This window comes from Nilaparvata lugens, chromosome 4, assembly GCF_014356525.2.
Source record: "Nilaparvata lugens isolate BPH chromosome 4, ASM1435652v1, whole genome shotgun sequence".
Classification (NCBI taxonomy): Eukaryota; Metazoa; Arthropoda; class Insecta; order Hemiptera; family Delphacidae; genus Nilaparvata; species Nilaparvata lugens.
This window is the reverse complement of record NC_052507.1, coordinates 68,535,813-68,560,441: the sequence shown is the minus strand read 5'-3', so window position 1 is coordinate 68,560,441 and position 24,629 is coordinate 68,535,813. Positions and strand designations below refer to the sequence as shown.

General features: G+C 34.6%; 3 protein-coding genes across 17 annotated transcripts in view; 1 reads left to right on the top strand and 2 right to left on the bottom strand.

Annotated features, from left to right (window-relative positions):
* LOC111045314 (protein hu-li tai shao) overlaps positions 1–6,253 on the bottom strand; it is a 107,789-nt gene extending 101,536 nt beyond the window's left edge. For 9 of the 15 annotated variants that reach the window (XM_039426310.1, XM_039426317.1, XM_039426313.1 and 6 more), the window contains exon 1: positions 5,898–6,249. The gene's annotated coding sequence lies outside the window, so the exon portion shown is untranslated. Of the gene's footprint in view, positions 1–5,897 lie in introns of all 15 variants that reach the window. The other 6 variants (XM_039426312.1, XM_039426311.1, XM_039426321.1 and 3 more) reach the window with 5 other exon arrangements.
* Positions 6,254–6,445: 192 nt separating this feature from the next.
* On the top strand, positions 6,446–13,547 carry LOC111045315 (DDRGK domain-containing protein 1). Its single transcript, XM_022330692.2, has 6 exons — positions 6,446–6,735; positions 8,042–8,140; positions 8,455–8,591; positions 10,152–10,412; positions 11,887–11,992; positions 12,934–13,547. Exons 1-6 carry the CDS (start codon positions 6,654–6,656, stop codon positions 13,092–13,094), a joined length of 846 nt encoding a protein of 281 aa, XP_022186384.2. The 5' UTR covers positions 6,446–6,653; the 3' UTR covers positions 13,095–13,547.
* Positions 13,548–14,552: 1,005 nt separating this feature from the next.
* Positions 14,553–24,412, bottom strand: LOC111045316 (SET and MYND domain-containing protein 5). The gene is made up of 9 exons (XM_039427075.1): positions 24,352–24,412; positions 22,681–22,942; positions 22,026–22,146; positions 21,271–21,383; positions 19,801–19,909; positions 18,861–18,998; positions 17,476–17,647; positions 15,680–15,905; positions 14,553–14,720 (listed from the first exon to the last, which is right to left on the bottom strand). The coding sequence occupies exons 1-9, from the start codon at positions 24,410–24,412 to the stop codon at positions 14,597–14,599; spliced, it is 1,326 nt and encodes a 441-aa protein (XP_039283009.1). The 3' UTR covers positions 14,553–14,596.
* Between the last annotated feature and the right edge of the window lie 217 nt (positions 24,413–24,629).

The following is a 24,629-nucleotide window of genomic DNA, read 5'->3' as shown; positions in this document are numbered from 1 at the left end:
TTAAATCTAAATTGACAGAGGAATAGCACCTTAATTTTTCTCTTCCTATCATTTTGAGGATGTACTTACTGTAATAAAGAATAAAAGAATCAGAATTTGCTGAGCATATCATGTTCTCTAATAAAAAATATGAAAGCCGCACATGGAATGACAAGTGGTTTTAACTTTATTAAGTTTTTATACCTAAATGACGACTTGCAGGCTGAATATATTGTGAAAAATATTTAAGCTGACTAAATATTTACTCATTGACTGGAGCATGCTTTCGAATCAAATGGGATTCATTCTCAACCGTGATAATTGTATTATTTATAATAGAGATGAATTGCGTAATGGATGGTGATAATATTGACAATAAGAAATATAAAATTACTGACAATAAAAGATATGATTTGTTGTACACTCCATTTCAAGAAATAAAAAGCCATGGTGATGTCATTGCCAGAACTTGCCTATTGTCTTAAATTGGGCGTTGCCACTTAATTAAGTAAAGAGAAAACTATCAATGGGCTGATATTGCATGAGGAGTATTAATTTATGACTTATAACTCATCTATGAACTCAAGAATAACATGAAAACGATTTAAAAATCATTTTTGTAAGACATGCATTTTATAACTAGCCATCCTCCCAATAGAGTTTGATAACAAATATCTTCATCTTCATTAACGAAAGCATTCTCGACCTACGAAGAGCCTATTTTGAAATGAGGACAGTATTTAAGGCACATAGTTGTCTGAGGAATCCAACTCTAGCTCATACAACGAGCTCAATTTCTCAATCAACAAAATGAAATAATGAATGCAGGTTCCAGAAAACTAGGCCAAACATAACCTACAAATTATTCAATAAAATGATGTATCATTCACGAAATAGAACAGACACTCAGACAGACAACTTGAATGACAGTCATGAAAAACTCAGAGCTATAAATACTAGATGTATTTCTGAACAATAAATTAAAGAAAAAGCTTTAATTATTAAGTGATTGAGCATTTATTTTTTACTGATAACCTGTTCATTCACTGATTTTTCACACATAATACTGCAACTATGTTTCTTGAAAAAATCATGCGCCAAAATTTAATAAATGTAATAATGGAGTCTGAAACAGACCAATTCAGTCATGAAAACTTGTAAATATAACGGGAACTGAGAGTATTGCACCTTAAAATACATTAGTGGAGAGCATGTTCCACTGGGGGGAAAAATTGAATTACTGTAGATTAAAAACCTTTTTACAAGAAAGTGGGAAATTAAAATTTTAATAGTATTACGTTCTTGACAGTTAAAAATGTTTAGTATTTTACAAATTAATTCTTAATAAAAAGATCAATTCAGTGATCTTTAGGCTATTCATACTGCAAAGTTTTAAAAACTGTCAGGTGTTTTCTAATATTGTGACCAAATTAAAACCTGTTGATATAATTTGAAACTGTAACCATCCTAATAATAATTTCTTCCCATTGTCCATACAGATCTCCCTTATCTCTCAAACGTACGAGAGCATCATTTCATCTAGAATGTCGACAGATAGATTCAAGAACACGACACATTCAATATCAATGTTCATTCATTTCAGTTGTTTCAATTTGCAACATGGTTACATGACATTTTTGGATATGGAATGTTTATTTGGTGCGTTTCAATAGAGAAATTTGATGAAATTCTGTCAGATCCAATCAGGACCAATTTAGAAGTGGCGTAAAAGCTGTTCAATATTGATATCTCTCATGCATGAATCCACTATTAGATTGGATAGTGATGGTGAAAGCAGCCTGAGGCGGATTGAAACAAAGAGATGGAGCCGTGGAACATCCCAGATAAACTTGATAGCATTGCAGACGACTTCAAGGGTGGCGGTGGGGGGTGGAGAGGGTTAAACACGTGAACAGTGCTATCGATCTCATAGCCCAGGGCATGGCGGGTGAAGGGTAGGGAATAACAGCTGCAGCTCCAGGGTGGGGGAGGGGGCACCATGACCGCCGAAAGTGAGAAGGGGGGTCAAGAGGGGGACAGCTGTTTGAATTGGGTCGCGAGCCGCTCAGCCAAATCCGCTTTCTGTTTCCGGATATCAGTCGCAAAACCGATTACACTGATTGGTGAGCTGATTATGATAAATGAAAATCTTGTTTGCAATTAGCCGTATTTTATAACCTAACAGAGAAATTTTGAAGATGCGAGATAACTGGGGAGCGGTTTGACTCGGTGGTCGCACTGATAAGTTATCGCCTAGATAAGTTAAGAATCATGCGCCTGCTACTCCCGTTGGAAGGGTGACCGCTTGAGCCACCTCCTCTGAATATTATTCTTGAGTTGTAAAATCGCTTCCAGGTGCTTCGGAACTCATCTAAAACTGTAGGACCATTCATCTCTCATCATCATCCGCATCATTACCCACACACAAGCCTAGAGCTCATGTGTGCATCACTTTCAGCAAAAAACAAAAACAAAACAAACAATAGTGAAGTCTACGTTATCTATGGAAGATAGCTGATACCGATATTTATATCTGATCTAATATTAACTGTTTACTCTTCTTAAAAATAATAAATAATTATATTTTATTCGTCAATTAAATATATTTTTCAATGATCAATAATTAACATATTTTCATAATCGAGATCAAACATTAATTGTATATTTTGTATATTACAAAACGATCTGGCAACGTACCGGAGGTAGAAAAGGATAGTTCTATCTGCTCTGTCGAATAATAGACAAGAATAGCACTATCAATGTCAATCAAATACTGCCGTTATAACTTGAACCTCACTGCAGTACAATTATTTCGCTGAATCACTCATAGATTGACAGAGAGAGGTTAAGTGTAGAACCAATGTTTTGATACCTAATATTTAACATACCTTTTGCATTAAAAATTTAAGGATTATGAAGTGGTACCTTAATAATTGTACGATATATCTACAAAAGAATAGTTGCTCAAAACAGACATACTTTTCCTGTTCCTGAATGATTCAAGTATATAAGTTTTTGGTGATCCAACTGAATTGAATTTGAGCACTCTATTATCAAAATATTCACTCTACTCACTCTGATTGTGAATGAGGTTTTTCATTTCGTATAAAACTCTAGTCGTGAGTTTAATACGAAGTGAAAAACCTAATTTAGAATTGGACTATCAAAATTCGCAAGAAAAATAATTTAGATGTATCCTGTTGATCCTTCCCCCAATCAATGATTTGATTTTGAGCATTGCTTAAGTAGAAAAATTGAATAACTGAATAAATTATTCTCTCATGGTAGCCTAATATGTGGTTGTAAAAAGGCCATTCAACTTTATCCAATACAGAAATCGTCAATATGGATAATATCCTTTTTACTTTTGGAAGCAAACCTCAAACAATAATAAATTGAGGCACAAGTTTCCCATGCCTTTGGTGACCTTTGCCTCATAAACAGTAAAAAAGACTTACAAGACAAAACAACATTTACTTGATAACTGTAACAATCATATTATATGAAAGAGCTATTTAAAAATGCCATTTCTTAAAAATATTTATTTCTTAAACTGAATGCTAATTTGGCAAGTGCGAATTTTTGTATAATTTCATTATTTTCAAGAACAAGTCACACAGTTGTGACAATAAAAGCAGGGCTATTCGGACAATGACTCAATTTCCTCATAGTCATAGAAGAATGAACATGTGCCAGACTCAAAAGTTAGATTTATTGCAAGCGCATGACGTCAAACGACTCAAGTGGAATGGCCTATTCTAATTGAGGGCACTAAAATCCAACAGTATCAGGCAATGAAAGAAAAAGAGAGAGAGAGAGAGTGTTGATGTGATGAAGCTTTGCCAGGGGTTTTGTCAGAGGACATCAAAAGCTGCAATAATGAAATAGTTTTGTAACACCTTTATGAACAAGTTTATGATTTTAAATTGAATTTGTACTTGAACTATTCTATTATTACCTTGTAGTTCTTGCCTATCTACTGTTTCGTATAACTTATTTTAGTGAATTAAGATCATTGATTGAGATTTTAATCAAATTTCTAACTTCATCATGTTTCCAAGCCAATGAAAAATAGGTACAATGAAAAATTGATTCAATATCTTATGGCTAGACAAAAGTTCAATATTTAAAAAACAATTTTTGTTTTCATAGTTTTCTCGAAAAGGTAAAGTTTTAGTGTATTTGCCAATGAAAAATGTTTTCAAGCAAATGTCACAAATAGTCAATATCAATGAGGACAACTTATTTCACAAAAAATGCTCTCCCACCATTTCTCCCAAAATTATTAGAATTATTGAGTATTTTTTAACATTATATTTTGACCTTCATACGCCCAGTAGAGATCAATGCTAACAGGGTAAGAACAGAAGATTTATTCTAGTAGAAACAATTAATCAGGTACTGAAGAATTCAAAGATGGCACTATGCCAAACAAAAGAAAAAGAGAAGACACTGACGAAAAGTATAAAAAAAGAGAGAGGAAGTGTGTAGGCGTGTTTGGTTGGTGACAAGTGCTGTCTCACACTATCACCCCTCTCACTCTCTGTCGAAATAGGTTGAACGGCATCAATGATAACGTCAAGACTGCAGGACACGAGGGAAGATGCAACCACCAATCACTTTATTCCGGGTCTATTTATAGACATGAGATCACACTGGCACTGTACTTAGATATTATTATGTACTGGAGAAAAAAATGAAGGCAGAAGATAAAAAATGCATCCTTGAGTGGAAGAGGTGACAGTGGTAAATAATAAAATAATGATAAATGATAACACTTGATGAATGATTAAAGGTGTCCATTAAATAAAACATTGAATACTCCAATATGGAAAGATAATAGGTAAGGTAATATGGTTTTGTTGCAGCTTTTAATATTCATAATTGTCATTATTTTTTTAACTATTAAAAACTGGTTGAATCATACCCTACAGTAATAGAGGCATATATTAGTCATACACTGCTAGGTTTCTCAATTATTATAGAATGTATAATAATATTGTAATACTAATACAGTAAAGTACTCTAATGCTGTGGTTAATAGATTAAATTTAATGAAGGTGCAATCAATTACAGTTGAACCTAACAGTAAAAAATTCTAGTAAACAGGAATTCGTTGCATATTTTGAAACCATAATTTCTGGTCCAATTAATGTTCTTTGTTCTAATGGTTGATTGAATAAAAATATCTAGGCCTATAACTACTGAAAACTGTAATTTAAATTGAGAACAAGCCTTCAATTGAATGTAATTCAAGTTACTTATAATTTGATAATTGAGAATAGAATGTTGAATTTAATTAAAATAGTAAATTACAAATTAAAACAAAAATGTTACATTACAAGAATGGCAATGCAGCAGAAGGTAACAGAGAAAAGGTTCTATCAAGAAAATAATACCGGTAGTCTACCGGTAGCTGTAAAATAATTTTATGAAATTTGTTAATCTATGTAGCCTATAATAATAGGGATTGTAAATGTTTGTATTATAACAAGACATTTTTGAGGATTGAAAAAATATGTATGCAATAGTCTATAATGCGGATAGTTTCCACTTTGTTGCAAAATCAAGTAAAATATAAGTTAACCTGAATGAGTCTAAAGAGGTTGCCAAGAGACTACTTACAGCCTACGGCAAGGAACTTTAAAATCTAACAACGGATATCAAGAAAAACTAATGAATGCTCCTGATATTATAGAAAGTAGTAATAAATTTTTAAGACGCGGCAAAACAATAAAATAGGTACTTTAGTATTTCTAGATGTAAATCAAGAGATAAATAAAACTAATGACACACCCAGTCATAACCCGCCATTTGTTCGTCACTAAATACGTCAAATTTTCCTACAACCAAGATATGATCTTATATTTTTAGAATTATAATAATGAATACAATATAAAAAATGATAATATTATTACCAAATAGTCAGCCACCGAAGTTACAGTGAAATCCACACTCTGCCACACAGATCTTCAGAACACAACACAACACCTTCCACACAAGAAACTCACACAATACTGAAGTGAAAAGTGATGGACGAACATAGGAGTTCAACGGCGATGTGTACAACTACCAAGTACAAACAACGCCCTTTCAGTGTTGGTTCTTGGTCATTCTGCCCAAAACAATACTTTAAAAATGTATAAAATCTATGAAAAATATCAATGAAATGTTGTTTTATTATTCCAAATTATTTTAATCTAAAAAGAAAGATGGAAAATACGGTACTAATTTCTTTGCAGACAAATTAGCAATTGACACAGCAGCGCTACCTCTTGGATAAATTTTGTACTGAATTGCACTAAAAAATATAATAACAGTTTTAAATTTCAAACTGAATGTAAATATAATTTTTTCACAAGAAAATAATTTTATATATAAAAATTATTGATTTATTATTAAAACATGATTAATTTATTCAAAACTTTTCAAATGTATCTCTGTTGGAACATCAGCTGATTCAGACACGCACCAACACAACATAACCTCAATTTAATTTTTCACAGACCACAGACGACAAATTGGGATTGAGTCTAGGTAAAATTTGAAATAATGGGAAAATAGAATTTCCATTAAATATGGTTTTCGGAAATTGATCCACTTATAATTAAGACAGTGAACGTTTCAAAGTAGCAAAAAACTATTATTGTTTTACTGTACTGATCTATTCTATTATGGATTTAACCATATTGTTAGCAATAGCCTCTGGCTTTATACTTATTGTGTTATTTGCTATACTATTCAAACATAGAAAAGGTATGTTAATTATTTTTCAAACATTATTATTTTTATTGCGTTTATTTCTCATTTCTTTAATTCAGTCTGATTGATTTTATTATACTTTGACATTAAAGATTTGATTGCCTAGTTGTCTATTTACCATTATGCTGGCATTATACAAAATTACTACGGTATGTTATTTGTTATTATAAATTTAAATCTAGATTAAGACACTAGACTAGATCCAGGTTGAGACATAAAATCTACTCTGCACTTCAAGGCGGAATTTACTAACTTTCTGGAAATGCAGTGTGAAACTGCTTGGATTTATGTGGATGCTACATTGTAATGGGAGCATGTCAGAAAGAGTCACATATCTAATGGGCAAGTTGAAAGGTCATGTTTCTTTGGAGTAGCCTACCAGATTACAGCATACAGTAGCCTCTTTTACAGCCATATTAATTAGGGCATTGGCTTTGGGGTCATGCAGGCGGCCAGAAAGGTCATTCTCCTTCAAAGGTTCTCCGGATCATCACCTGAAACACTTTGCGCCAATCTTTAGGAGACTAAAGATTATGTCAGTATTTGTTCAGTTCGCTGTTACGGTGTGAGTCAAAAGTCTGTGAACCCACTTACTACTATTGAGAAGTGGCCAACATACCTTTCAGAGAAAAGGATATGCAGACAACCACAGCACAAGGAGGGAAAATGTTTTCAATCTGTCTCATGCCAGACTTACTCGATCGCATAATAGCTTCTTTCCGAGCACTCAAGATTTTCAATAGGATGCCAGTGTATTTTCGTGAACAGACGAGAAAATCTTTGAGTGGGCACTCTGGGAGAAGCTTGTAAGTCTGGCACTCGACTCCCTGGATGAAGAGGCAATACAATGTTTTCTGAAATCTATGACTGCTCTCCTATCTTAATCTTAGTTTTTGTTAACAAGTTTTACATTTTTACGCAATCTATCCGGCAAGTGCTGGTCATGGATGGAGATTACTGAATAAAACCGATAAAGTGAATTTAATAGTATTATAGCAGCCCTTTGACTCTCACAGCTTCTTCCACCAGAAGTCAGTGAATGCAATAGCACATGCATAAAAATGTTTTTTTTTTCATAGTCAAACCAGTTTCTATGATCATGAACATTGATACAGGATTAAAGCTTTCCAAGTTAATATTTTTGTTGAACCCTGAAAACAGTCAGGGGCGACCAGAAAAATCTGACACTAAATCTGAGGCATCTAGATCTCTTGTTTTAGTTAACTGTAAGGTTAATGTTGGAACTGTTAGAAATAATTGCTTATGTACTATAATTCTATTTATTTATTGTGAATTTCAGGTGGCGCACCACAGCCAGAGGCAAGACCGCAACCTGCGGGCGGACCTAGGAGAGCTGTCGGTGCTCGCAACACCAGGGCTCGTTTGAGAGCAGCAGTTGGTAAGTTTACCCCGCCACAAATCTAAACATTTATGATGCCAATCGTGCATATTCCCTTTATCGTGTAGCTATAAGATTCAATTTGAAATCATTTGTACAAATCTTAGGCTCTTCGTAAGTAAACATTAATTCATTTATTACATCGATTAGAATAACTACCATTAATAGTCATTGAAACGGCAATAGTCAAATGGAAGCGAAAGGACAAACACAAGTTACAACGTTACAAGTAATAACTAACAGGATAGTTTACATTGAAAATAGTGTTTTAAATATATTTGTATCCAACCTAATGTTGTGATTCCTATTTTTAGGCCGAGAAGAAGAAGAAGATGAAGAAGAAGCAGCTGGACCAGCAAGATCTGCTGAAGATTTAGAAGCAGATGGAAAAATCGGCGCCAAAAAACGGGCTAAATTAGAAGCCAAAGCTGAACGGAAAGTTATGAGAGAGGTCAGTTATAATCTATATTTGCTCTTACTTCTTGGCGCTACATCTCATTTAGAGCTTTTGAAATGCCTCCTCATTGATCTCTTTCAGCAGCCTTATGTCTCTATTGGCCCAATTTCCCTCATCATCCTCGAACTAAATGTATAAATTTCGTAATCTAATTACAAAAACTAAACTAATTTCATAATCGTCCACTCATGCCGGCGCTTCACTCTCGCCGAGTTCGTACGAATGACGAATGCGAGATTGTGGATGACTTCTATGCTACCGCTCGGCTCGTCTACACTTCGATTTTTGTCGATCGTAGACATTCGACTTACGACGAGAATGTAGCGGAGGGTTATCCCTTCTTCCACATGTATTGTGTCTGAAAACTCTTATTAACGGCTCATATGTAACTTGAACAAATCAAACTTCACTTTTTCATCTCATCAATAATATGAGATTAATTCTTCAGAACACTCATTTATTGATTTTTAAGTATTTAGTCCAGTCACTATATACATTGGTGCTTGCAATTTATATTGTAGTTCTGATTTTTTATATATTATTTGGATACATGAGAGAAGTCCAGAACCAATTACTTCATGCAAAATTTTCCTTGTGCTAGATACAGAATGGCCCGAAAACCTCGCATTTTCGGTTCATTTTCTAGATTTCATCTATTTCTGCCAAATCCAGTAATCGGACAATAAAATTTGCTCTCGCCTTTTGTTAGAATATAAAATTCTGAATAAAATGAGATCCTTGATTTTGAATTATACATCTAAATGGTAACAATCGGAAGATATTGTTGATCAAAAACCAAAGTTCATCAGAATTGATTTTTTCTTTAAATTTTACTCATTTTTGAAAAATCATAACTCAGTACTCATTGAAGACAGAGAGTTCCGAAAGATCTCATTTTAAGAATTTTATAATCTAAAATAAAGGCAAGAGCAATTTTTTTCTGTCCGATTTGGCAGAAATAGCTGAAAACTTGAAAATGAACCGAAAATACCAGGTTTTTGGGCCACTCTGTATCTTAGCACAAGGAAATATTGCATGAAGAGATTGGTTCTGGACTTCTCTCATGTATCCAAATAATATATAAAAAAATCAATCAGAACACAATATAAATTGCAAGCACAACCCCTTTTTTATGTCTATATTGACTGGACTAATTCTCCATCAATATAAACTGGACTTTACATTTTTCACTAGCTTTTCCGTGCTTCAATATTTCTAATTTGTCTTCATATTACTTTATACAACTTGAATCCAGTACCCTTCTAAAAATTAATAAAAGCCCCGGCTTTATAATTATTTTATGTCATATTTATGAAGTTTTGTCTTTCTGAACAGTGTTTAGGACCATAGATTTTTGCTTGGAGACTATGTAATAACAATGATGACAATTGAGTTATCTGTCAACCAGTGAACATGGAAATGGTTTTACATGTAAAAAGATCTGGAGGGTCTTACTTCTAAATTTTTAATACTACCATTTTTTCAAATGTGTCGACGACTTAGGCTACTAATAATATTCAATAATAATTAAGGAATGTTTGTTATGATTTGCAGGCTTTAGAGAAAGAACGAGAAGAAAAAAAGAAACGTCAAGAAAGACAAGATGAAGAGCGTCGTCAGGCTGATGAAAAAGAAAAGGCTGAAGAGGAAAAGCGTCTAAAGGAAGAAGAGAGAATACGCGAAGAAAAGATACGCAAAGAACATGAGGAGTACTTGAAAATGAAGGCTGCTTTTGTTGTAGAAGAAGAAGGGTTTGATGAAACATTGGAAGATAACGAAGGAAATCTACTCAAAGAATTCGTCAAGTACATAAAAGTAAGTTTCTCTCAGTTTTTATTATATTCGTCCGGAAGTTGAACTTAAAACCAATCCTTGCAAAAAAAATACGTTGTCCTATTGATCACAGTCATAAACAGCACGGTGCTTATACAGTGAATCTTTCCGATATACATATACTATAGAAACTATACGAAGAAACTATACGATATCTTCATTTAAAATAGCTGTCAAAAGGTGGATTTCGAGTATTGGAAGAGATGAGTGCTGTGAGAGATTGATCACTTCGGAGTACAGATTCTAGATTGTAATCTAGATGAATTCAGTTTAGTCTTAAAAATAATAATTGTTATTAAACAATCTTAAAAAATATTTAAAATATTTCTTAAATAAAATATTAAAATATTATTTAAATAATCCTATTGAGGCTTCATGTGTGTGTGTGTGTGTGTGTGTGTGTGTGTGTGTGTGTGTGTGTTTGTGTGAATGTGTTTCGCCGAGTTTTTCTATGTTTCTTCTTCTGCAATTGGGGTCGGGGTTTGGGGGGTTAATCGGGGACTGGGATAGAGTGGGCAGGTGATTCATTTTTAGTACAGCTTAAATATGAATAATCATTTTATTTATTAATACATATATAATATAATTATTACTGTACCATTTTATATATATTTATATATGTAAAATTACTACATATTTACGAATACAATTTTTGATAGGGAACGGTTGGGGATTGGGGCTTATTTCTTTCCTTAATTTTTTATCATTTTTGTAGTTATTAGTAAATGAGTAAAAAATAATAAGTTGATAAGTTAATAAGTATATATTGTACAAGAGTAACCAATAAAGATACCTACCTACCTTGGACTCATTTTCGCACACAGGCAGCAATGCCTATGCGAAAATTTTATTTCCTATTCATATTAATTTGTATTTAATTTAAGACTCTTTTCAGTGTACCTTATTCATTGTCAAGTGTATGATTATTTTGTACAGCTGGAATTTGTTTTTTATTATGTTTCTTTGAAATAAAATCTTTTTTGAATTTGAATTTTGAAATTTCCTTTCAGGTGTCCACACAGAGACACGTCCATGATATACTAAGCTATTAATGCTGTTCTAATATTATACTGTGTGAAGCAATTATCAAAATTTTATAAAAATTTCCCATAGCTCTTGCACAACATATACCTTTCCAATGATCCATAATTATAAGGTCGTTTTCGCACAGTCAGTGACAGCAAAAATATAATATCAATGGTATTATTCATACTCACTCGGCCGGGCTGAGTGGGAATAATCTAATTAGAACTCATGGGAATTATAATATTTTCACTGTCACTGTTGTCTGAATCCAGCTTAATATGGCAATGCCTTCCTTCAAATCAATTGTGCAAAATTTAGAACAACACTGTTGGCTTTACAGTGATGTTGAAAGTTTCCAATATCCCTGCACCACTATGTTTTCCATAAATTTGTGTTAGATTTGATTAATAATTGAATTTGCTTTTTTCAGGAGAATAAAGTTGTCGTGTTAGAGGATTTGGCAGCACACTTCAAAATGAAAACACAGACCGTAATTGATAGGATAAATGATTTTCTGGCCGAAGGCATTCTTACTGGTGAGTTGGCAATGATTTTTTCGTAATTCTTCGACATTAGTCAAGATAACTAACAAAGTTTGATTGCTTAATATCGTTGTACCATGTGAGCCTATTTCCCTTACCAATAAAAATTCTCAATACAATGTTGTAACAGGAGATCCAGTTGAAGATTTCTCAATATACATACTGTGAATTTCGTTACAGTAAAGGGGATATTGAATTCAATATAAAAATGATATTCAAATCGTCATGTAATTATTGGCTCTTGATTCCCCATGTTTCTATGTTTTAATGAATTCCGTCTCTTTAAACACAATATGCGTTTGTTGCCGCATCTAAATGTTGGCCCAATGAGGCCAATGTCGACCAGCACCAGTTTATGGATGGCTGGTTTGCCAGCACTGGCCTTCGTAAGGAATTGCACCTTCACCAGGCTCGCCCAGCGACTGGGTCATCATGTGGCTGCGACATGAGAGTAAGAGAATGGATGCAATACAAAGGCCCGGTTGCACAAAGCAGGTTAAATTTTAACCGTAATTAACTATACGAGAACCAAACAGAGAAGACGTTTTTGAAAAGATGGCCTGCGGTTGCACAAAAGCAGGTTAAATTTTAACCGTGATTAACTATACGAGAACCAATCAGAGAAGGCGTTTTTGGAAAGACGGCTTCTCTGATTGGTTCTCGTGGAATTAATCACGGTTAAAATTTAACCGGCTTTTGTGCAACCGGCGCAGTGTCAAATTAAGAATTTAAACAATAATTCACTTAATAAACACTTAATTCAAGATAGTGTGTTACAGAATTTTTCAAAACTACTGACCCAAAATTCTGCGTTCAAATTTATATATTTTATCTATCGATTGATTGAATTATATTGCTAAGTATAGCATTCATTTGCCAATATATTTAGTTTGTTTGACATTCCATTTGTAACATTTTTTTTTTTTAATTTTCAGGTGTTACAGACGACCGAGGAAAGTTTATTTACATATCACAAGAAGAGCTTGAAAAAGTTGCCAAGTTTGTTAAACAGAGAGGTCGAGTGTCAATAGTAGAACTGGTCGAGAATAGCAACAACCTAATTGATCTCACTCCTCGAATAAGTGTTTCTACGTGAATTACAATTAATAGCTACAGTGTCATTTACATATTCAGCTTTTAAATGACTTTTTAAAACATATCTTTCAACTTGGAAAACAAATAAACTACTTCATAAACTTGTTAATAAACTACTTATTCACTGGCTTTTCGTGTAGAAGCGGAGGTTATAAGATATTGGTTGTTTTCTATTCTTTTTTATTACATTTAATTCAATAACCTAAATCTACAAGGTTACTAGAATACGTTTCTACCGTTTAGTTGCAATTTGGTGTACAGAACTTACTTGTTTTCTCCAAAGGATGTCATCTCAAACTGAACTTTACATGAATGTATTGAGCAGTCAAAGCTTTAAGCTTCGAAGCAGTAGAATAACTTTTAGTTATTAAACTCATTCTTTGGCAATATCAGTTGCATTGCTTTATAAAATACTTTGACAAAACAAAATACGAATATATTTGATACATGAGTACTTTGAGTATATTCATTTAATTGTATACTAGTAGTTCTGTGAACAGTAGACCTCACGCAGTATTCTCATCCACAAGTACCCGATTGAAACTATAGACCTTATGGAAATACAGCAATAGACTGGCTTCTCCACACATCTGTGTAATCACTCTTGTCAGCTGATTTATGATGAATAGTCTGATTTTCACTCTAATATTGGCGTATGAAGGAGGCTCCTTTTTCCTTTTATATTATCCTTGGAATGCAAAATTTCCAAAAAATCTTGTATATACATCGACGCGCAATTAAAAAAGGAACATACCTGTCAAATTGTATGAAAATCTATTACCGCGTTTCGCCGTAAATGCGCAACATATAAACATTCAAACATTAAGAGAAATGCCAAACCGTCGACTTAAATCTTAGACCTCACTTCGCTCGGTCAACTAGAAAACTACAACTTCTGAGTAAGAAATTTTGTGATCAGGGAAACTTCTGAGCAAGAAATTTGTTCTCAGGGGTGCGAGACATTCGTTTCGCTATGGGGTGAAAAAGCGGCATAATCAAAGTCATCATTATCAGTCTCAAGCTTCACACCAAAGCGAACCAATCAAAAAGTACATGTAGCTAAATATTAATAGTTTTAAATTTATAATAGCCTGCTTCACCAGTATAAGAAGGATAGATGTTCCATGCTACATTAATTTCTTCAACAACCTAAAGGTCTTTTCACACCTAGCGACGCGTAGCTAGAAATACGTCTTCGAATACATAAGTAGCCGTTTTATCTCCCAAATACACGCTAAGCAATCTGTCCCGTTCACACTAGCGTAGCGTGGATTTAACATTGGGAGATAGGACGGCTACTTCTTCCGAAGACGTATTCCTAAAAACGCGTAGCTAGGCGTGAAAAGACCTTGAGCTCTATTGCTAACAACTGACAAAATGCTGAAGCAGAATCTTTACTATAAGAAACTGACCAAGTTCTACAGTTCTAAACTGGAAGGGATATTTACAGAAACGTATCTTCTGGAATGAATAAATTTAATCAGAACAGAAGTGATGTTATTTTCAGGCAGCATCTTCCTCATCGTCCTCATCTTCATCCGAGCATTCCTCTTCTTCACTGGTCACATCTGGATCACTCGCCTGAGTCAGGCATTTTTTGCAGTGACAAATGAAGAAGTAGTTCTCTCTGTAAAAAGATGAACAAATGATGTTATTTTAAATCTTTGGATATGGAAGAAATTAAGTAAAAAACTCAGCTAGTCGACAAAGTTCATCTGGTAAATTGTGAGAGATACTAACAGAATGTCCCCAGTTCCACAAAATTGAATTTAAACAGTACATTGAAGAGTAGCAATCAATCATTTACATAATCACAACATAAAATAAATTATTGGGAGTGAATCAACCGGATAAGTCCGAAACTGTTTCTCTTCCCAATTTAGATAATAATATAGTCTATAAATGAGGTTATGTGAACACAAAAATTTAATATTTTGTTAGTAATAAGATATTTAAACCCACAGCGTAAAGCGCAGCTTGCTTTGATGAGACTCTCAAATATTAAATGCTCTAACAAATAACTCCAAGCAGTAATGTTTTAGTTGTCAAAAAGCCCAGGATAGTACCGTTCTTACCACTTCACTTATACAATAATTTTTACAATACAAAATAACTTGCACATAGGATGTAGTCAACGTTGTTTTGGAACGAACTACATGTGATTTGGTTAAGCATAAATTCAGCACTTGGATTCAGTCGTTTGAAAGACGTATATCCTCATGTTAAATCTATGATACGAAGGTTTGAAATGGACATATTGATTTACAGTAGGAGATAAGTCAGCTATATATTTCAAGCAACGCTATGGCGGTGTGTAGTGGCCATACAGTGACTTTTATTAGTTTTGCACAAGTCTGCTAATATATAATAAGGATATTATTTATGAAGTGAACTAGAATATTTAGCTGAAATTCCCTATTAAGCAAGTTTATCCTTGGCTCAATTACCTTCATTAAAATTAATTAGTGTGATGAAAACATTTTTCAATTAATGTAAATTGCGTCACAAATAGATTTTTCATTAATGTTTGACGAGTGCACCAGGGATATCAATTTGATTATGAAGTGAGTGCTTCGGAATAAGTACCTCAACATTTTTTGCCTGGAATGCCGACTTCTGTCCAGTTCGCACACTTCTATGTAAGAGGTGCAGATCTCTTCTCCTGCAGCAATGTCCCTCAGTGCCTTCAATCGCAACGTACTGTTGCCCAGTGGAAACGTGATCACTGCATTCGGTTCGCAGCTGTGATTCACAAACCGTTGCCGGTAGTAGAGGCCTGATCCTTCATTGTTCAGAAATGCTAATCCAACGCCTATAAAACAGAAAACAATTTGTTATCAATAACTTCGAAATCAGATATGGATTGCAAATTATAAATACTCTTTGAAATAAATAAATGTTACATTTTTGCTGATGGTCTGTTTATTTAGGGTGTAGGTCATATTGGAAATAGATTAGATTTGAACTTGAATTTATTGAAATTACATGATGTTGTCCATACTCTGGAGACCTTACAAGCATTAAGGCAGAGTCCGAACAGCTGGAATTTATATATACAACGATGAAGTAGCCTAATAGAGTGCTCAACTGCTCATCAACAGGGTGATATATTCACATGAACTTCACAAGGTTTGTGCGTAGGTAATAGAAGGATGAAGATGAAAGATGGATGGACTAAGAGCTTTGGGTGGGTACCGAACCACCCGGAAACAGTGGCGGCGCTTGACCTGAACAGTTGGCTGGGCCAGTGGTGGGAATTGTTATGGTGTGGATGAGAAGGGGGAGGTGCTTTAGAAAGAATTTTCAAGTTTACAAGTTGTTACACAGGTAGACTATACTGAACTTTAGTTTAAAGTAAACTAAACTTAACTTTATTATTCTATTTGGAGGCAAGATGAGTTTGATGTTTTTCGATTGAATGAATTCGATTAGTCACCTCGTTGCCATTGTTAGTTAGCAAGACCACCCTCGCAGCCCATTCTTCTAAAAAACTAAACTAAACTTTATTATTCTAAATTAAAACAACATAATATGCAACTCACCAAAAGACTTGTCAAAGTAGACCTAACCTTATTTAAATCATGATCACCACACACTAATATAGCATTTCACAATAAAATCACGCCTTTAAATTTACAACCGCAATCACTACAGTTGGATTATTGCTAATTAATCTATGCAAATATTAGCACAAAAGTAGTTGAAGGTATTAACTTTATGAACTAATAGAAAACCTGTTGCCGATTCGGATGCAATTCACATTTTACATGATGGCTGGCATGTAAACAAACACAAAGCTATACTAGCGCTCAGCAGTCTGAGCAAGAATAGTGTGAATTAACGAGCAATGGGCCAGTTGAAATTGGTCCACTTGCTCCGTATATCAATGCATTACTCCCAGTCAGTCTAGCGCCGCCGGCTTGCGTTGTCTTGCCAATACGTTCTTATGAGAGCTAGAAGGACCCGAATTCTGGGGTCCTTCAATGTGCTACGTAATGATTCGTGGCCATCGTTGAACTCGTACGTATTCTACGATGGCCACGAATGCATTTGCATGGTATTTCATCGAGAATTTTTACCAGTTGACAGTTCAATATTAATTTATATTGTATTTTATTCAGTAATAGTTAGCCACAGAACCTAGCATTTTAAAATGTATTTTACTGTTTCATTTGGGTGGGGGGGGCCGGCCCACTTGGCCCTTACGGAAGCGCCGCCACTGCCCGGAAAACTATTTCACTCATAAATGAATCAAGTTCAATCATAAAATTTGCATAGAATAACAAAAAATTATAGAACTAAATTTTACTTGATTCTCATGAAACTTGAAATAAATTGAGAATCACTTCATGAATAATGTTTAAATTCGATAGTGCACTTACACTCTTCCATTTTATCGTAGATGTTTTTGATGAATTGATCGAGGTGAGCCTGGTCGAGCTCTGGCTTTGAGGTGACATTGTCCACCCACTGACTGAACACACTTGTGCCAACTCCCTGGCCATTCGCACCAACGATAGCCAGCAGCGACGAGAAGCCTTCCAATGTCAACCACTAAAATACAAAATACTTCCAATGTCAACTACCACAATACATAATTGAAAAATCACCTAAACTCTAGAACGTTGAATAAAAAATTAAGCGATCCATAGACCTAGATATATTATTGTACAATATAGTAGCTACCTAATTATAACATCAGGCTACAGTATCTATTACTATGCACCCTCCACTCCTATCACTCAAAACTAATAACAAAATGACCATCTTGGTCCAATATTTGAGCTATTTTGCATCTATGGAGTGTTTATTATAGTTTTGTGACTTGATGCTATCCTATACTATTAAACGAGCAACTTCTGTTTATATGTTTAGATATTCGGATGTTTATATGTTTGTATTTCACCGGATTTCGGAAACGGCTCAAACGATTCTCACGAAATTCAGAACATAGTAGGTTTATAATATAAAGATTTGATTGCACTAGGTCTCATCCCTGGGAAAACTCGCTGAAGGACATTAAAAGGATAATTTTTATTCATCCTTGGAAAAACAGCTGATGATAAATATTTCGTCGTCTGTTGGTGATGGAAGTGGGTGAGCAAGTTCATGTGTGTAGGACTGTGTCAAAATTATGACTCAGCTGTTGAAATGTTGTATTCATTCAATCAGGTACTTAGTGCCGGTTGCAAAAAAGCCGGGTTATTTTCAATCCTGATTAATTCCAGTAGATCCATCTTTTTGAAATGGTCTTCTCTGATTTGGTTCACGTGAAGTTAACCACGTTTAAAATTTAACCGGCTTTTGTGCAACCGGGCCTTTGTGAGGGAAATATTTGCATTCATCTGGGAATTAATCTCAATTTACTGTGATTAGATAGAACATTATGTATGAATGTTATTATAATTTTTCTTTTATAATGAATTTTTTATGCTTTTGTACTCCAGAGCAAAGCTCGGCCCCCGATATTAAGTAGAATCTGATATTGTACAATAGTATTGACCACCTAGTGACCATTTAGAGTATAGAATATGGATACACATACTCTGTACTAAAGCTTCTGAAGCTTGTCTCAGGAGACTGCTTTTAGTGAGGTTTTTAATGCAATTTTCGCTAACAATGTATTGAAGTATTGGCAAATGTATGTGAAGTTACAGCTTTTAGTGAGAATTTTATTAAATACCATGTTTCCATAAAATGTGAATCAATGCTTTAAAAAATTATTTTTAAATGCCATGTTTGTTTACGGTGTAAATAAGTGAAATACCTGCTGCATGGTTTTTGCTGGCACTGCCTGCACGAACAGGGTGTGCAGATGCTGGATCTGCTCCTGATAGAGACCGAGCAACCGGTTGGCCACTGACGACATGTCTGCTTCCTCGCCATCAAATTTGCTGTGACTGAACTGTTCACAAATTACATTCATTCATCAGAAATTGTCTATTTAGAATTTATACAATGAACAACTATAAGTACTAAATTGACAGGAGAATTGAAAGCAAATGCAACTTCACTAAAAAGAAAATTTAGAAGGTACGGTATACAACGAGAGAATATGAATACAGTATGTAGGAGATTGTTATTGAAAGTGAAAGCAGCTTCATTCGCCAAACTGTATTTTATACTTAGGCCGAGTTGCACAAGAAATTTCAATCACGATCAAATGCCACGTGATCCAATAAGAGGATTTCTGGAAAAAATGCTTTTCTGATTGGTTATTATGGAATTTAATCATGGTTAGTATTAAACAGGATTTTGTGCAACCGAGCCTTTGTAAGCTTATTTTATACTTTATTAACTTGAACAAGTATAGCTTATGCTATATAGCTTATTTGTAATATTTGGAAATGTAATCTGAATAGCAATGTAATAGTAACAATGTGTCTCTTAATGAGTGACTGTCTATTTCATGTTCTATTTGTGTGACTTTGTCTTGTGCTTTTTTGGCTGGCTGACAATAAAATTGTATTTATTTATGTAAACTATTTCAATTATTGACGACAGTATTCACGGCATTATTCACGACAAACTCAGAAGAAAGATGATGATGATACTAACGATTATTATTCATGAGTATTTGGGGAAAATGCTAATTTATGGATCTTGAAAGGCTGCTTTTAATAGCATTTATCGACACTGAACGAAGCAAATAATGTAACAAATATCATCCAAATAGATTGATTGAAGATTTGAATTTGACAACCTACCTCGTTCAAACAATTGAGAATAGCTTCCTTATCTGCTGCTTGTTCAACCAAAGCAACAATTCTAGCCAACAGCATTATGGTTGTCGTTTCTGGTGGATAATGGATCTTCCTACAAAGCAAAGAAATACGGACATCTTGACAAATCAAAAGAAAAGTAAAAGCACGCCGAAATAGTGAAACATGATGTAAAAGGAGTATTTTAATGCTTATAATACGAGAAAGAAATGCACAGAATAAGAATATGAAGATATAAGAGGATATGAAATAGAGTTAAATGAAGATACAAGAATATAAGTTTGAGATACACACATTAAACTTGATAAATTACAAAATAATACACTCCAGACAACAAAGATTTCATTGAAGATTTTTGAAGCGATATAACTGAATTTATTCATTTTATTTTTATTTATTTATTCTTATGGCTTTTATCGGCAGAGAGATACTTTCGGATGTTCTGCCTTGCCGTATTACCCAATGTCATTTCCTATCAACACTCAAGTTTATAGGTTGTATTGGGTTCTTCATGTTTTTTCATTGAAAATTTGCACTTTCACTTCCTAAGTTTCTATTTTATGAAGTTTAAAATCAAGAAAACTATTTTCAAACACAAAATCACATTTAAAAAGCAAAAAATATAGAAATTTTGATGATAATATTGAACTGAAAATTTCACATTACAATTTTTTCCATGGATATAACTAAATCATTCCTGAATCATTTGAATAGCATTAACAATTCTAATTTTTGAATAGAACTGGTAGACTCCAAATATTCAACAATTCAAATAAAATTAGGGTGAACACACAAAGTCGAGCCAAACCTCTAAAAATGACTCAATTTTAAAATACAACCTTAGAATTATTTTGAATGCAGGATATTGAGGAGTTGGATAGAAGATTGGAAGATTATCAACGATAAGGTGGAGATTTATGGAGGCCTCTTCAAGTCTTTACTGATTTTATAAACCGCAAGCTATGTTCTAAACGCCTGACAAGGTACAATAAACAACAAGATGCGGGTTACACAACTTAGCAGTGATGGAACAGAGAACTACAGTGAGGTCCACGTTATAATGACAGTGAATAAAGATAGAAGAATAGCGATGCCAATTCTCTGCATTAATTAATCATATTTCTACACTGTCAAAAACATAATTGTCACCGTTGTGGACCTAGAAAAGGATAGTACCACCGGCTTTGTCGAAAGATAGACAAGGATAGCAAAACCAAAGTTGATCAAATACTGTCATTATAACGTGGACCTTACTATAGAGTTCATCATATTATTTTAAATGAAACTTTCTTTGGCTAATATATTACTACATTTGATAAATGGGAAAAGGTTTTTATTAGCCATTTCGAATCTATATGTTATAATTTCATCTTGAATTGAACCAGACTACCATTGCAACTGATTTGTATTATTTCCATATAAATTACAGACTAAAGTATTACAAGATTAACTCACTTCCACTCCTCGTTCAGCTCATGAAGGGGATGAGAATAATCCATATTTTGACAGATAGTGCGGTGGTATTGCTCCCAAGCTGTAGCTTTGCATTTTTCACTACAGTATTGCACCTGCAAAATTGTAAAAAATAAATATTTCGTCAGTTCTTAGAGAATAAAATATTGGACATTATTCATATTTATTTAATTGAATAAAATATTGGACAGTTTTCAACAGACTCTTCAGCAATGGAAGTAAAGAAAAACTACAGAAAAGTACAGATCTAGTGATCGAGGTAGTACTACATATGCCAGCGCACAAACCTAGGTTTTGCTAGCATTTTCAGATTGAAAACGTAGTGGTCGAGGGTCATTTAAAATGGCTGATAGCGGGTTTTATTTTTAAGCGTCAGATTCAAAATCTAAACGAAGAGCTAAACTTACTGTTGAAAAACCATACTGATGTCTACAATCATTCTTTTTTATTCTGAGTAGTTAAAGCACTGCTGATGTAATTTCTGTCTCTATTGATTGATTCTTTATCACAAATGACAATGTATTACCAGGTCTTACAATATCCATTGCATACTAATACTACATTATAATGGAAATGAATGTAAAATTGACATGAGTTCACCTTTCTCAAGACCTATGAAGACATCAATATGAGAAATGATGTTGCTCTACTTTGCTCTACAATGAAATGCGATATTAAGAATACTTATTTGAAAATAATATTAGACCACATGGAGAACATAATTTTGAAATACTCACATGACATGATGGACAAAACGAGTGAGCAGTCTTGTTTGTCGGACAGAACTCCGTGAATGGAAGAACTATCTCTCTGCACATAGTCAAACGTCTAACATTTTCTTCTGTAGTTTCCAGTGGTCTGCAAACAATAATAAGTGGCATACCTTCAAATATTGCAATTGCTTCTTTGTAATAATATTTTTCACTGGAATCGGAATATTTTTCTCTAAATAATAGGTCAATTTTGACGCAGTTCGTACCATGAACCTTTAGACACTGCCTATCTGGAAACCCCAGTTCTTGCAACGTCCTCAAATACCTAGTACGTAAGTATCAAGTAGTGTGTTCATATAAAAAAACGTCTGTCAGGATACGGTACTGAAACTGATTACTCAAGATTAATTCCATTTTCAAACAGTTTTAGAGTTTTTACTCAGAATATTGGTCACAGCTATCATTATTTAGGTCCAGGATTGTCAGACGTTTCATATACAAGATCTTATCCACATCTACTTATCTTCACAGGCAGAAAAAATGTTTAAATAATTTTTATCCGGTCCTCTCTTCATTTCTACTCATCTTCAAAGTCAAATATATACATTTACAATCAGTAACTAGATAAAACTGAATAAAAATCAAAGTAGAACATATTCGATCGTTATGGTTAGCTCACCTCATACAATGATCACAAGCCAAGTAACCGTAAGCTGCATTCCAACTGAACTGGCAACACACCAACGGCTCTTCTTCAAAGATAGTTTCATCAGCTTTGAAATCACGAGTTGCAACTACTCCACGGCCCTGAAAATAGAAACGACAGAGTGAATTCCATCTGTAATCGGAGATAATGTGTACTTTGGCCAGATCAGCAGATGTTGGTGCAGCCCCTGTCTCCTTGCTTGGATTCAGCGTGAACACCAAATTGTCTTGAGAGTCTCACATTGTTGGAATCTGCAAAAGGCTGTCAGAGTTATATATTTACTTCGTAAAATGAGAGAACTTCTGAGTGGCTAATGACTGCTGATGCTGTTTCACGCGGTGTTCAACTGTCACATCCAGAATGGAATATTGTTGTGGGGACATTCTCATAATCCAAAAGAAAGAACTCCGTGTAATGACGTTTAGCAAGTTTGATGCTCATTGCCAGCCCATAATCCAACGGTTGGGCATTCATACTGTGTATGGACTATACATATTAGCATCACTACTCCATGTGAAAAACCACCTGTTTACGTTTTCAAGAAGAAAGGAAGTGCACACTAATGACAATCGAGGGAGGATCACCTTGGACGTGCCACGCCGTCGTTTGTCTAGGATTAAGGATTGTTTTCCAGTGTTGGCAATCAGGATGTTCAACTGCCTGCCACACTGAGAGGGTGCCCTCTCACCTACTGCATTCAGGAACATCATATCAAGGTGGCTCATTGGGAGGAGCCTTTACTGTTTAGAAGATTTCTTTGGTGATGACTTTGCTGGTCTGTGAAGCCGCCATCTAAGAAAATTGAGTTTTTAAATTTTAACACGATCTATCCAGAGAAACCTGGTCCTGATATTGGATATAAAATAAGTTGAGACCTGTCCCATCCTGTAAATAATCAACAGTAATTCTAAAGTGTGTTAAATTGCGACATTCTCAAATATAATTTAAGTAGATAATTGTAAGTAGAATATCATCTCCGATATTCTATTAGTGCTATTAGCGAATCATTCACTAACCGACGATTTGGTCCAAATACGATGGGCCACCACGTTGAATCTTTCACTACTCATGCTCCAGCTGGTTAGTCAAACATACCCACTCTCGTGCGAGGTTCTGGTGTGTCCGACCTTGCAAGGACAGCCGTAAGTTAGGGGGCAAGTAACAAGGGGGCAGTAAGTTAGTTTGACTAACCAGCTGGAGCGTGAGTAGTGGAAGATCCAACGTGATGAAACAACTTAGTTGGACCAAATTGTCGGTTAGTGAATGGACCGCTTTAATGACAAGTTAGACCAGTCGCTGGCCAAGCTGGTAAGTTTGGTCAAGTTGGTCTTGCCATCCACACTGAAATGTGACCAGTGCCTCATCAAGGCCAGCGGTAGCGCGCGCGTGATATGACAATGATAGAAACTGAAAAACGTAATTGAAAGGAACAAAATAAGAACTATAAAAAGTAAATCAAGTAGGTCTATAGCAAGTCAATTACACAGAAAAAACAGCAGAGCAGACTATAAAGCCGGAAACATCACGCATTGGTTAACAAGAGTGTGGATGGGTGGTTTGCCAGCGCTCGTCATCATTGGCCTTCGCTCAACATAAATCGTAGCGATGGCCAACGAAAGCCAATAAAATATAGCGCTAGCAAACCACCCACAATCAAATTGTAGTATTCTTTGAGTCCAACAGGCTGTTCTCCGATCTGCAGCATGGTTTTAGAAGGAACAAGTCTACATTGACTGCTGTGACCGAATCAGTTGAGCAGGTTCAGAGGGGCTTTGAGGAAATAAATGCTGTGTCTCTGATCATGTGTGACCTGAGTAAGGCCTTTGACTGTGTGTCACATGAGATTGTTCTTGGTACGATGGAGCACTATGGTGTTAGAGGTGCTGTTCTCCAGACTGCAAAATCTTATCTTGAAAACAGAT

Coding starts and splice junctions, on each gene's coding strand:
- LOC111045315 (XM_022330692.2), top strand. CDS start 6,654: ATGGATTTAACCATATTGTTAGCAATAGCCTCTGGCTTTATACTTATT. Junction 8,592..10,151: donor AACGGAAAGTTATGAGAGAG/GTCAGTTATAAT, acceptor TATGATTTGCAG/GCTTTAGAGAAAGAACGAGA. Junction 11,993..12,933: donor GGCCGAAGGCATTCTTACTG/GTGAGTTGGCAA, acceptor TTTAATTTTCAG/GTGTTACAGACGACCGAGGA.
- LOC111045316 (XM_039427075.1), bottom strand. CDS start 24,412: ATGCTGCAGATCGGAGAACAGCCTGTTGGACTCAAAGAATACTACAAT. Junction 18,999..19,800: donor TTCTCAATTGTTTGAACGAG/GTAGGTTGTCAA, acceptor ATTTGTGAACAG/TTCAGTCACAGCAAATTTGA. Junction 15,906..17,475: donor CTACGATAAAATGGAAGAGT/GTAAGTGCACTA, acceptor TCTGTTTTATAG/GCGTTGGATTAGCATTTCTG.